This window comes from Ascaphus truei, chromosome 7 (assembly GCF_040206685.1).
Source record: "Ascaphus truei isolate aAscTru1 chromosome 7, aAscTru1.hap1, whole genome shotgun sequence".
Taxonomy (NCBI): domain Eukaryota; kingdom Metazoa; phylum Chordata; class Amphibia; order Anura; family Ascaphidae; genus Ascaphus; species Ascaphus truei.
In genome coordinates, this window is record NC_134489.1 from 50,849,914 (window position 1) to 50,863,890 (window position 13,977).

The 13,977-nt window shown below is 43.2% G+C and overlaps 1 protein-coding gene across 5 annotated transcripts in view; it reads right to left on the reverse strand.

Annotated features, from left to right (window-relative positions):
• MYO1B (myosin IB) overlaps positions 1-13,977 on the reverse strand; it is a 193,420-nt gene that overhangs the window by 26,629 nt on the left and 152,814 nt on the right. For 3 of the 5 annotated variants that reach the window (XM_075608349.1, XM_075608350.1, XM_075608351.1), the window contains 2 exons: positions 3,705-3,791; positions 433-507 (listed from right to left, as the gene is read on the reverse strand). In XM_075608349.1, coding sequence (XP_075464464.1) covers positions 433-507; positions 3,705-3,791 — 162 coding nt within the window. The remainder of the gene's footprint in view (positions 1-432; positions 508-3,704; positions 3,792-13,977) is intronic. The other 2 variants (XM_075608352.1, XM_075608353.1) reach the window with 1 other exon arrangement.

Sequence of the window (13,977 nt, forward strand, 5' to 3'; positions counted from 1 at the left end):
CCCTGGAATATCACAAAGCCTGGTAACATTTGTTGAACATTATATCGTTCCTATTAAGGACTAATTGATACCATGCTTCATTTTCCATTTGCTAATTTGAAGCAGCAATTCTGTCAGACAAACATTTTATTTATTAGATTATTATACAATGCAACATTGTAATTAGGGAATCCTCTGTTGCTAAACTGTACTATTTTTAACTATAGTCACCGGTAGTCATCAGTGTTGCCGTAGAGCATTTAAACAGCCATCCAATAGGAAGCATCAGTATGACATTGCAACTTCCTACTGGCCCACAAGATTTGGTGGCCATATTATAGCATGGTGTAGACAAATTATCTAGATCTGTTGACCTAAGAGTAGTCTAGTACACCATGTAAAGGAAATAACCAACACAATTCACCAATCAACAATACAATCTGTTGCACTTACTATTCTCTGAATTATGAACGCATAAATCTTCTTGCCGGCATTTGCGCGGAAAAATTTCCTGTACTCTCTACGGACCTGAAAAAGTAGGTAATAGAAGCAAAAGTTAACGCATATTCATTTTGATTATGGTGAGCGAGGCACAAGTGGATAGGGAAGCTGTGATAATGCAGGCACAGTCGGGCGATCAAAAAGGGCAGAGATTGTCTAGAACATGGAAACGGATCAAGAGAACACTAATATGTTAGTCACAACATACAACGTCATATCCTTGTTAGCCCATAACCAGGTCCCAAGGATATTTACAATGACATCTGGCACATGTACAGTAAATATAAAAAGGAACAGGTCTGAGAACAATATGAAGATGATTAAAATAGAAGCATTCTGAAAAGCAGAAAAAAACACGAAGGACATTGTTACAAGGCTTTTGGCTGCAATCAAAGTCAAGTTGAAAGTGGATGTAAACAGTGAAATTATGAATTTGTACAAAACACAGCAAGAACTCTCTTATTGTTAGAAGAAACATGTTAGATTCATATATTTTTGCATATGTCAGAAGGAAATAATGGGGGGGGGGCGGGGAGAAAGGGTGATATTCCCCCAAAAACAATCGAAATATAGAAAGAAGAGATAAAACTAGCACACACACACACACACACAAGGAAAATCGGCTAAATCCAGAAATTAAGTGTTAAAATAAAGGGTATAATATTAAATGACTTAAGAATTGTGTGTGAAAATAAATAATGTAAATAAATATAATGTCCCAGTATATAGAGTAAATTTGAGTTTCCCAGTGCAAATGTGTAACAAACAAAAAAGCATCTGATAATAGGAGAAATTGCAAGCTCTAAATTGGACAAAACTTAATCCAAAATGTAAATGTGAAAAGAAAAAAAAAAGGAATAGAGGCACTTTTCTCCAATTAGCAGAAAAATATTTATTATGCAAATGCCTGATGAACATAGCCTATTATAAAAACAACAATAATGTGATTCACATTATTATTGTCGTTTTTTTTAAATATTCTAATGTTCATCAGGCATTCGCTTAATAAATACTGTTATGCTACTAATTGGAGCGCCCCCAAGTAAATATATATATATATATTTTATACATATACACATTAACAGAAAATAAGCATATGTATTTTAGAATTCTTGTCCATGTTAAAAGAAAACTTGTTTGTTGTCAATGCAGAATTTTGACGTTTTTTCCAAGCAAGATATTTCCAGTAGATGTGTTCAAGTAAAAGGTTAGCCGTAAAATGACCTTGGAACATTATCTACTTTTTTGGCATTGTAGAGTATTGCTAAAATGGAAGACAATCTTAAGTATTTGTTTTAAAGGAGATTGCAAATGATTTGTTATATAGATGGTTTTTAATCTCTGTAGCAAAGAAAATCATAAATCGGTAGCATATTTGTGATGAAACTCTTCGTCCCCTTTACACATTGTTCAACTTGGAATAGATAGAAAGAAAATGGCTGCCAATAGGAAGCTACAGGGGAGAAAATCAGAAAGAGTGCTACTACCAATTGGTTCAACAGCCATTTTGTCCAGCAAGAGAAAAGGGTCAAAAGGCCTTATTGACACAGCAAAATAAATGTTTTTTTTTCTTCTTCAACCTATAATGTAATCATTTTGAGAAATGTTTTATGCAGATCATAACACAGGGAGAGTTATCTTTGGGTTAGTGACATTTTTGACCTGATGCAAAGGAGAAAATGATGCATAACCACAGAATCTTATGCATTATCACTGTGTCAAGTTACTCGTCTACAACCACTTCACCAATCACTGATTAACACTAAGGGGCTTATTCTTTATCAGCAGAAGTGGCCGATTGGGAAATTTCAGCCGAAAACTGCCTGATCGTCGGCTTTGAATGATATAGAATAAGTCACTAAAGTAATTAAACATGATCTTAAAACATTTGTGAATCTTCAACGTGCCTCATGTTGTTATTGCTATCACACTGATAAAACATATTTAGCCTTGACACAACATTGTCTTAACAGGGATTTATCACATAGATAAATGGCAATATTGCCCATAAAGTAATCTCTCGATATTAATTAAAAACTACTCGCGAGTTGAAATGGTGAAAAGTGTCATTTTGGTATATATTTTGGGTTTCACATCTTTAAAACTGTTGAAATGAGAAAATCTCGCCAATTAAGGTGTTTAATAAAGATAGATAGAGATAGAAACTAATAGGGGAAACGTTGCAAACCTTTTTCGCATACCTTAGGCTGGAGACATTTAATAATTCAGTTGGCTAGGAAGAGACTGTATTAAATTAATACAGCAGCTTAATACGCTCTTATACACCGACACTAGTTAACTTATTCAACTTGTGGTGAGACATTTAAATAAGAATGGTATGTATATACAAAAATATGCAACTAAGAAAACATTTGCATGTAGTTTGTTTATGACAAGAGTGATCTGGGAGATGACAATGCTGGTCTTTTGATATTTCCACACTAGTCCTCATGAGGATTTCTCTTTTTACTGTACATGGACAGATTTGTGAAATTACCATTTGGTTCTCATCTGGACGTGAATAGGTAATTAATGTCCGTGTTGTACATGGAGGGGAGATTTACTTTACACAGAGCCTTTTCATCTCTCGTCACATTACACAGAAATTATTTTAACGTGAAAACGTGCATATAGGCCCCACATTGTATTACTTGTTCAGGAGCATATTTAACACGAACTTGGTGCCATTTAACGTACTGTTGAGTATACTCCTCCAAGCTCCCCAAAATTGTTAGGATTCTCACAAACCACCTGCTGATACCCACTGCTCTCTAACCCTCTTCAATCATCAATAGAGGAACCCCTCTATTGGTAATGTGTGGGGAAGTCAGGTGCTACACATCATTTAAGGCACGCCAACGATCTGCAATTGCAGCTACTTTAAGCTCCATTAGCCCAACAGACGACAAGCTTTGGAGGCCTGGAACAACATATTCTGGAAAGATGCAATGCACCATTATTGTACTGGTCTTAAACTTCAATAAATAATATCCATATGAATAGTAAAAGACTGTATTCATAGGGAGAGATTTACTATACAGGTTAACACACCGCCATCCTGCGCTATTTTACATTGTATTACTGTGTCAATATAAAATGTGTAACAGTATGAGAGGTGTGTAAGAAAGTAAAGCTGGAAAAGACTAAAAAGACAGACATAGGACACAGAAAATCATAGAAAGATTTGGTTAGTACACACTTGATTTCAGTCGTCAAGAAAGTACCTTTAATCCAAGCCAGTAAGCCCAAATGACAGCAACTGCATGCTTACGCCTAGCCTCTTCCTTCAAGCGTTTCAATTCCCTTCGAGCCTAAAATGTTTAGATATTGAATGGAGACACAGCCAGAAGCAGAAACCACAATGACCAGAAGAGAACTTTCCCAAATTCAGAAAATGCTTTAGAAGAGACAGGTGATAGAATGATAGAGCAGAATAAAAGCACCACACATTGAAATGTATGTAAAGGCTCAGAAATGTGAACTAGTGATTTTGAGGTCCCTATCTTTAAAAATAAAAAGGCTGTATTCTAAAAACAGTGTGTGAAAGAGGCAATCCAAGCATGCAATTTTGTTTTCAGCATAGGATTGAAGCAGGGGGTCTCCGGAGCTGAAACCCATTAATTTCAATTTCCAGTAGCCACTCCGCTAGCAGGGTTCACGCGCCCCTCGGGCCAATAGGAAGGCGACGCATCAGATTCTGCTTCCTATTCGCCCACGTGACGCGGGAGCTTTAAACTTTGCCGAGATACTGGCACCCCCTTTGGAGATAGGTTTATCGGGAAGCAAGAGGTCCCCGGAGCTGAAATTAATGGGGTCCAGCTCCGGCAACACCCTGCTTCAAACCTATATTAAAGAATAATAAATAAAAAAGTGCATGAATTGTTCCTAAAATATAGACCTGAGACTAGTAGAACACGAATGCCCTGACTCACAATTTGTACATTCACAGTTATTCCTTATATTGTTTGAATGGGAATACCATGTTATATTAGGAATTTATAATACAATTTATATCAATTTACATCAGTGAAAGAACAATATGTTTGTCTGCCAAATATAACCAACTACATTTTGTATGGATGTAGTACTTGCATATTTCACATGGTATCCATGAGCAAATACTAAATCTTATATGATTCTACTGAAATACATTATATTTAACTTTTAGAGCATTTATATTGTTATAGTGACAAAACTAAGGCAAATTAAAAGCCAAAGGCATTGAAAGGCTAAACGATAAAACTTCATCTTTATGACGTAAAAGCTACATATTTAGTTGGGCCAATATCTCATTAATATTACACCATTAAATGGACATTCCTTGAACCTCAAATAATTTAGTAATTAGAGAAAAATCAAAGATGACTCATACAAGATACAACCCCTTAATATAATGGCTGGCCTTTATTAATTGCGAGCTACTTGTTTATAGGTATTGAGATATATGGTTTCTGGTAGTTGACCAAAAGACGCATGTATTTAATTTTGTAGGTAAATGTGAGCGTGGCTTTGCCCAACATGATTTATCCCAAGGGTGGCCAAACTTTTATCAGACATGCCAATAAATGGGCACCAGGATTTTGGCAGGCTGCTGTCCTATGGCCCCCTACATCCAGTTTAAATTAATAGCTAAACCTAAACAACACCGAGAGTAAACAAGAATAATATAAACATTACAAATATTTGTTCAGAAAAAAATTGAAATCATAAATATTATATATATATATATATATATATATATATATATATATATATATATATATATATATAGTGGTCGACAAATCACCAAAAAATCTACTCGCCCAACAAAAAAATCTACTCGCCACCTAGAACCAAACGTGTGATGCCTGGGCCAATAGGAGCTCGCCACGATGTTAAATCCACTCGCCCGGGGCGTGCAAATGTATAGGTTTGTCGAACACTGTGTATATATATATATATATATATATATATATATATATATATATATCAACCCCCTTATAAGGCTGTGCTTGGGATCCAAAGAATCACATCGCGCTATAAGCGGATTCGCGTTGTAACGGATCGCGTTATAATGGGGTTGAGCTGTATATAATAAAAAGATTACTTGTGAGCACATTCACGCCTTAGACAGGTCTGCAACCCTGCTTTTCACCATTATCACCTAGCGTACAGTGTTTCCACTTCTGTGAAATGACATGCAAATGAGCACACAGTGTCATCTATTGCCTCAAATCCATTTTTACAAGGAAATAGAGAGATTATATATTTATTGAGGTTATTCTCCCTATCCAAGATATTTGATGTGTGTTCCACTCAAGCAGATCTTTTTTGATTTTATCGATTAGGGCGGGGGGGGGGGGGGGGGAAGATAGTTGCATTGATATAGATTTTCATATTTTTTTAGTAATGTTGATCCCTAGATATTTGAGAGGCTTTCCATATATATATATATATATATATATATATATATATATATATATATATATATATATATATATATATATATATATTTTTTTTTTTTTTTTTTGCAGGTCTAGCCTCTTCCTCTGGGAGGGAGATATTCAGGATCTCTGACTTGTCATTATTGATCTTATAACCTGAAAGTTTGCTGAATTTCAATACTATCTTCTGTAAATTTGGGAGTGAGGTCAATGGTTTGGCCAATGTTAGAATAAAATCATCCGCAAACAATGAGATTTTGTAGTTTTTGTCCAACATCTATCCCCTGTATATTTGGATTTAATCTGATCTAGATCCTAGAGGTTCAATCGAGAGAGCGAAAAGTAGAGGTGACAGGGGGCAGCCTTGTCACGTTCCGTTTTTAATATCTATAGTTTCTAGTTTAGCCACTGGCAATTTAATTAGTGCTCTAGGTGACTGATACAGGGCTCGGACTCCCTCCAGGAAAGGACCCATAAAACTGCATAACTCCATCCAGGAACCACCAGTCGATTCTATCGAAAGCCTTTTCTGCATCAATGCTTAGCAGATTAACCTTAGTCTTTGTTGAATGGATATATTCTATTATGTCTATTACTTTCTAGTGTTATCGGAGGCCTGCCTTCCGGAGACGAAGCCTACTTGGTCTATGTACGTGGTCTAGATTAACCTAGGTAGAATAGGGTTTAGCCTATCGGCCAGATTTTTGCTGTAAATTTTTATATTTGAATTTAAGAGTGCGATAGGTCTGTACTGCAGCACTGGAGAGGGACACGGCCCGGTTTATGAATAATAGCCAGGTTAGCAGTGGTCACTGTCGTTGGCCTCCCATCTATAAATGAGTTAAACGTCTCTAGTAGAAACAGAGAGACGGTTGGGAGGAATATTTTGTAATAGATATTCGATAGCCCGTCTTCGCATTTTTAAGATTTTTTGACTACATTAGCCAATTCTATCTGCATAATTTTCCCGTTTAGACTCATTTTTTCAGCTGCCGTTAGTTTTGGGAGATCGCAGCTTTCTAGATATTTTGCTATGGCCTCTGACTTTGATGGTGGCGGGCAGCCCTCTGAAGAGTTTAGATTATAAAGGTTCATATAGAAGCTTGCGTGCAATCTCCTGTTCATCATATGATATCGCTCCGTTACTTCGTCTCATAGAGGGTATTTGTGTTTTCATGCCTCTCAATTTTCTAGCCAATAACCTTTTTTTAGTTCTGTTCTTTAATTAGTCAGTGCCCTGTATAATGTCCCTGATGATCTTGCTTTGTGCTCTTGCTCTAGACCGCAGATCTTTTCTGTCGGTTCTTTATACATTTTTTTATCTGGCTTTTTTCTTATGGGTGGCTTTTGAATGGGACTGCCAGGGACCCCCGCTGTGTTAATCCGATGGGCCATTAGTCTGTCTGCAGAAATGTCACAGAGATGTTGCAGCATTACTGGGGTATTGCCCCAGATTTTCAAAGGCAAGTGTTCGGATACTCGTGGCTCTCGTGCTCCGGCGGCGGCTACAATGTGTGCCTGGGTGATCTGGTCAGCCTTCCTCCCCCTGTGTTTTTCTTCTCCGATCAGCGTCGGGCTTTCCTGGTCGCAGGACAGCGGAATCTAATCACTCCGACCACCTGCGCTGTCTGGGTTCGGACGGCAGGTCCCCGTACTCTTCCAAAACTGCCGCACTTTCGTCCGACCCGGGATCGCCTGGTCTCACGAATCCTCCGCAACTAGGGCTGGTGAGGTGGATGGCTCGGCACCTCGCCAAGAACAGCCATGCGGCTTTGCTGGCCATCTTTGCTCCCGCATGTGCTTTAACCCGTAGAGACCTCAGGCCTTAAGAATATGGCTGGATCCCCAGCTCAGTCAAATCCAGATGGAACCAGAGAGGGACCGCACCCACTAGCCCCAAAGTGAGTAATAGAGGCTTTTTGAAGTGAAACTTCTTTAGTGGCACCTATTCTGATGGGGTAAAACGGGAGAGATGGGGGACAAATGTGAAACGGAAGTGACGTCACGGCTCCCCCCCCTCCCCCCCCACCCCCCCCTGCATCTACTGTGACATGCGGCGGCGGCGGCGATAGCCGCCGGCGCCGCTCCTAACAGCCGCTGCTCCCCCACACACACCCGCTGTGACATGCTGCCCACACACCTGCTGTGACATGCGGCGGCGGCGGCGGCGATAGCCGCCGGCGCCGCTCCTAAAGGCAAGTGTTCGGATACTCGTGGCTCTCGTGCTCCTCCACGGCCACTGCCATGGGTATAGCAAGATGGCTGCCGCAGAGCTTCCGGTGCTGCGGGTGTAATAAGATGGCGGAAGCCCCGCAAGTACTCCGGCTGAAAGAGGAGGAGGAGCCGCTGCTCAGCCTCTCTCCTCCCTCTTCCCTACCTCCGCTTCCCTGTGTCCCGCTGACTAAAGGGTGCCGCTCTCCTCACACGGCCGGCCGCTGCGCCGCTCCTAATGGCCGCCGGTCCCAGCTGCCATGCCGCGCATGCGCAGTTGTGATGGCGCCGCTGACGGACGCCACACATGCGCAGAAGTGGCAGGCAGCGGCGCCATTCCCCCCAAACGTGCACTGCATGCGCTGTTCCCCGCGCCCGCTGACATGCCGCGCATGCGGTAGTCATGGTGACGCTCACGGACGCCACATGCCTGCCTCCTGCTGCTAGCTCATCTCCGGGCCGGTCACCGACCCCCTGCCCAGCGGGATGTCTGTCGGACATGGAGACCCGCGCCCTGCTGGATATCTGGGGGGAGGCGGACGTGCAGGGATCCTGCCCGACCTGAGTCCCGGGATCCTGCTTCTCCCCCTGGACCCCCGTGCAGGGGAGATGAGCAGGCGGAGGAGACCTAGGAGCTGAGGGGGGCATGCGCAGATGTGACCGCCGGGTACCACAGGCCAGGAGAGGGCGGCGGCGGTAGCAGCAGCTGCGAGGAGGAGCCATGCGCGCCCCCGTTAGGTGAGGGAGACCCCCAATAATGTCCTGCTTTGGTAACGGGAGGAGGGGGTAACGGGACCACGTGTCGCCAGGGGGGGCTAGGAGTCCGCAGCTCTGTGTCCGCAGCTAAGCCGGGGGTAGTGGGAGTCGGGAGGAGGGGGGTAACAGGACCACCGTGTCGCCGGGGGGGGGGGGGGGGGAGGGGCTGGGAGTCCGCAGCTCCGTGTCTGCAGCTCCGCCTGGGGGAGGGAGAGAGACACACACTGACTGACACACACACACAAACACACTGACTGACACACACACACAAACACACTGACTGACACACTCACACACTGACTCACACTCACACACTGACTCACACACTGACTCACACTCACACACTGATTCACACACGCGCACACACACACACTGACTGGTACGCGCACAGACGCGCACACACACACTGACTGACACACGCGCACACACACTGACACATGCGCACACACGCTGACTGACACACGCACACACACGCTGACTGACACACGCGCACACACGCTGACTGACACACGCACGCACACACGCTGACACGCGCACACACGCTGACTGACACACACGCACACACGCTGACTGACACACACACTGACTGACACAAACACGAACACACACTGACTGGCACACACGCTGACTGACACACACACACACACACACACACACACACACACACACTGACTGACACACACACACACTGACTGACACACACACACACGCACACACTGACTGACACACACACACTGACTGACACACACACACGCACACACTGACTGACACACACGCACACACTGACTGACACACACGCACACACTGACTGACACACACGCACACACTGACTGACACACACGCACACACTGACTGACACACACGCACACACTGACTGACACACACGCACACACTGACTGACACACATGCACATACATACTCACTGATTGACATACACTGACTGACACATGTGTGCCGAGCACGCGCGTTATAAGTCAATTTCTGCGACAAAAGTCAAAGAAGTTTCACTTACTATGCGCGTGCACAGCACACACAGCTTTTTTTTATTTTCATCTGTGCACGTTCTTACTGGTTATGATACTGAATGCTGGTTAAGCTTGCGACTAAACCAGTCAAAGTCCGTTAGTCTTTCCTCTTTTTTTATTTAATATATATTATTATATTTGCATCTCCTTCTCTGCGGCAACCCGTCTGGGCGCTCTCGGCACGGGATGGTGGTGGTGGGGAGGGTGGGATGTTGGTCTGCCCAAAATCAGGAGTGGGCCTTTGCGTTCCGGCCTCACGTTGTGTGGCCTTGTTGCCTAGGCCTAGCGTAGTTGCTTTGTCAAAGCTAGCTCAATAGTGTCTGAATATAAAAAAAATGTGGTTCTAAATGATCACTCTTTTTGATATTCAATTCTATACTGTTTTATGTTTATCTTGGTGTTTGTTGGGATTGTTGCGGATTGTAGTTTTTACCTCACAGAGCTTCAGTTAGATGCGGCCATCTTGGTCAGGCTCCACTGAATTAAATTTTTAATGTATTATAATGTAACAAGCATTTTTTGTTTCTATAGCAACCATTTACAAAGTCACATCCCATTCCTCTTCTGAAACAGACTCTAGCACACCCCTTTTTGAACCCTGCTCTCTCAAGCAGTGCACCAATTGTATCTAGTGCCTGCCTGGTCACATGAACTTCCCCACAGAACTTTGCATCTTTGGTCCTCTTCTGCTGCACTGACTGACATTTAGTGAACCCCCGAGCTGAATCTCGCCAATCGATCACAGGAGAACGAATCGACCGGCAACTTGGCTAATTTCTTGTGTGGATTGTATTGATGCATATATTAAAGGGAAGGTATTAGGGATATCCCTGCTTCAGCACAGGTGGCTCAAACAGTAGCTCAATCATTGAGACAATAGACACTGTATCAGTTCTATATGATTAAATCATTTGAACCAGGGTTTCCTCCAGGGCTAAATTGTGCTATTTTTAGCTCCCAAAATACTTACTGGTTTAGTGGTGGTAGTAATGGTTCTCTGTGGGTAATAAAGGTGCTGAAACCATTTTCAAATAAAACAATAAGTTATATCTAATTTAGAATAAAGTATCCATGTTTAAATAAGGAAATGTGACAGAAAAAATAATGATCCTTTCCCAGTCAATATTTCACCACTAATAATTAATGTTTGAGGACTGTGCTGATCTATAAAAAAAGAAAAGAAAAAGGCATCGGCTCATGCGCGTTTCCCTACATAAATAACCCGGTCTCTAATCATATGGAAGTTATTTTTACGTTCGTTTGTAAACATGGGAAGCTGAAACTTGGGAGGGGTTAGATCTCCTATAGCAGGAGTGGGCAACTAGTCCTCAAGGGCCACCAACAGGTCAGGTTTCTGTTTCAGCACCGGTGGCTAATGACTGCCACCTGTGCTGAAGCAGTGATATCATGGAACCCAGACCTGTTGGTGGCCCTTGAGAACAGTGTTAGCCATCCATTTTAGAACCTTTGACAAATTTGTGTCTGGAAATAAACATTCGGTTAAGCTTCTAAGACTCCAAGCCAGTCAAATTTGTTTCAAATTTAAAAAAAAAAAAAAAAAAAAAAAAATGGTATTAAACTGATGTAGATTTAATACACTAAATATAGCAAAATCAGCTTTGCAATTACTGTACTGTATAACATTGAAGGGGCAGTTCCCCCCTCTATATTTATTTTCTTTAGTTTAAGATTTTCATAATACAGTACAATACGGTGTTGGTTTTTACCTCGATTTTTCCCTGCTTATTGTTATTTTAATTTGTATGTTTTATTCCTCAAAAAAATATATCCACAAACCTACATGCAAATGGATGCTAAATTCCCCTCAGCGACCTTCGCAGACGTCAAAGACCCTTATCTGAGAAAATTAAGATACATTTCTTTCTGATAAGATCCTTTGCATGCAAAACAGCACCGGACTTCCTATTGAAGTGAAGAGTGAGAAAAGAGCAGAAATTCACATGTGGACACTTAGGGGCCTATGCACTAAGCGTTCAAAAAAAAAAAAAAAACGCCGGGCTATTTAAATCGCCGTTTTTGTGAGTGTTTTCTATCACGGTATTCAGAAAGCCTTGATTACCTGTGATAGCCAGTGGCGTGAAGATCGCCTCTCTGAAAAGGCCTTACGTGGCGATTCCTTTTAGCTGCAGAGCGAGCTGCAGAGCGAGCTGCCTCGCCGTGCGCAAATCTCGCCCGAAATTAATGTTTTTTTAATATACATTTTATTCTTAGTGTAGATGAGCAGGGGGTCTCAGGAGCAGAACTGCATTGATTCCCGAGCAGGACCCCCTGCTTCCCGAGATACAGGCCCTGTTATGGGGTGCCCGGAATCTCCTATTCATTTAAGTGTCCAGCGTCACGTGACTGTGGGAATAAAATGCATAGGAAATACTGGCACCCCATTACAGGGCCTGTGTGGCAGAAGGCGTGAGTGAAGCAGGTACTTTGGCCCTTCATTCCCCCCCTCTGCCCCCAATAAACATTACAATACAATATGTACGAACCACCAATACAAAACCCACCCACCCCCACATAAAACCATAATTTATTTTTTGATACACAGGATTGATACCAGAAGCTGGCAGGGAACCAGTGGGCCTCCTCAGGTGGTCACTGTGGGTGTCCGGGGGCCCCAATGTGGTCTCTGGGTGTTCCCCACAGGTGTCCTTGCGGGTGTCCGTGGGCCTCCAGGTAGTCCCCGTGGGTGTCTGGGTGTCCTTGGGTGGTGCCTGTGGATGTCCGTGGACCTCCAGGTGGTCCCTACAGGTATTTGGGGGCCGTCGGGTGGTTCCCACGGGGTTTGGGGGCCCTCGGATGGTCCCTGCAGGTGTCCGGGGATCCTCGGGTGCTCCCGACGGGTGTCCGGGGGTCGCCGGATGGTACCAATACTGTTGCAAAAAAACTATTTGGGTATACATTGCAATAAATACACCTCCCCCCCCACACATACAGTACAGTAATGGGCACAATAACTATTATCCAGATATGGATTATCGCTCATAAGCCCATTATTAAATAAAACATTAGCCAGCCAGCATAAATAAAGTAAATAAACCTTTCTACTTACCCCTGCCATCATGAAGGGCATCCTTGTCAGCATACTGCAGGTTCATGTCCTAGATTGTATTTTTTATCGTATTCTTTCTGGCAACGGAGGACATGGACCTGCAGTATGCTGATGAGGATGCCCTTCATGATGGCAGGGGTAACTAGAAAGGTTTATTTACGCTGGCTGGCTAATGTTTTATTTAATAATGGGCAAATGAGCTATTATCCATATCTGGATAATAGTTATTTTGACCATTACTGTACAGTATGTGTTGGAGTGGGGTGAGGGGGGGAAGGGGGGTGTGTGTGGGAGGGTGTATTTATTTAAATGTTAGAAAAAAAATCCCACACGATTGGTATCGCAGGCCAGCGGGGACTTGCGGGGACCACCCGAGGGCCCCCAGACACCCGCGGGGACCACCTGATGACCCCAGGACACCCGTGGGGACCAACCGAGAGCCCACAGACACCCGCAGGGTCCACCTCAGTACCCCCAGAAACCTGCAGGGACCACCCGAAGGGCCACAGACACCCGAGGGGACCACAGGACCCCCGCGGCCTCTGTATCAATCATGTGTGAGTAGAGGAGGTGGATATTAGTGTTTATTGTGGGTAGCAGGGGTGGGTGAATGGGGTATTTGGACCATGGTGGGTAGCGGGATGGGTTAACCCCATCATTGCCTTAGCGGTTAGCCGCTAAGGTAATGAAGTTGACTGTAAATGCATTTTTATTGCACAAGATTCATGCATGAGGATGAGGAGGATTTTGGGAGAAACTCGCCATTCTAAAGCCGCGATAGGCATTGATAACCTAATTGCGGCTACTATAATTGCACGAGTTTCAGAACCTGCCGATAAGTGGCTTATCACCGCTTACTCCTTTTTTTTTTTTTTGGAACGCTGACATTTTTGGCAATTCATTATTTTATCACCCACTTGACGCTTACAGAATCGCAGTAGGCATTTTGGGCGATAAGTGCTCGATAAGTGGCTTATGAACGCTTAGTGCATAATCCCTTTGGGCCTAAATTGAG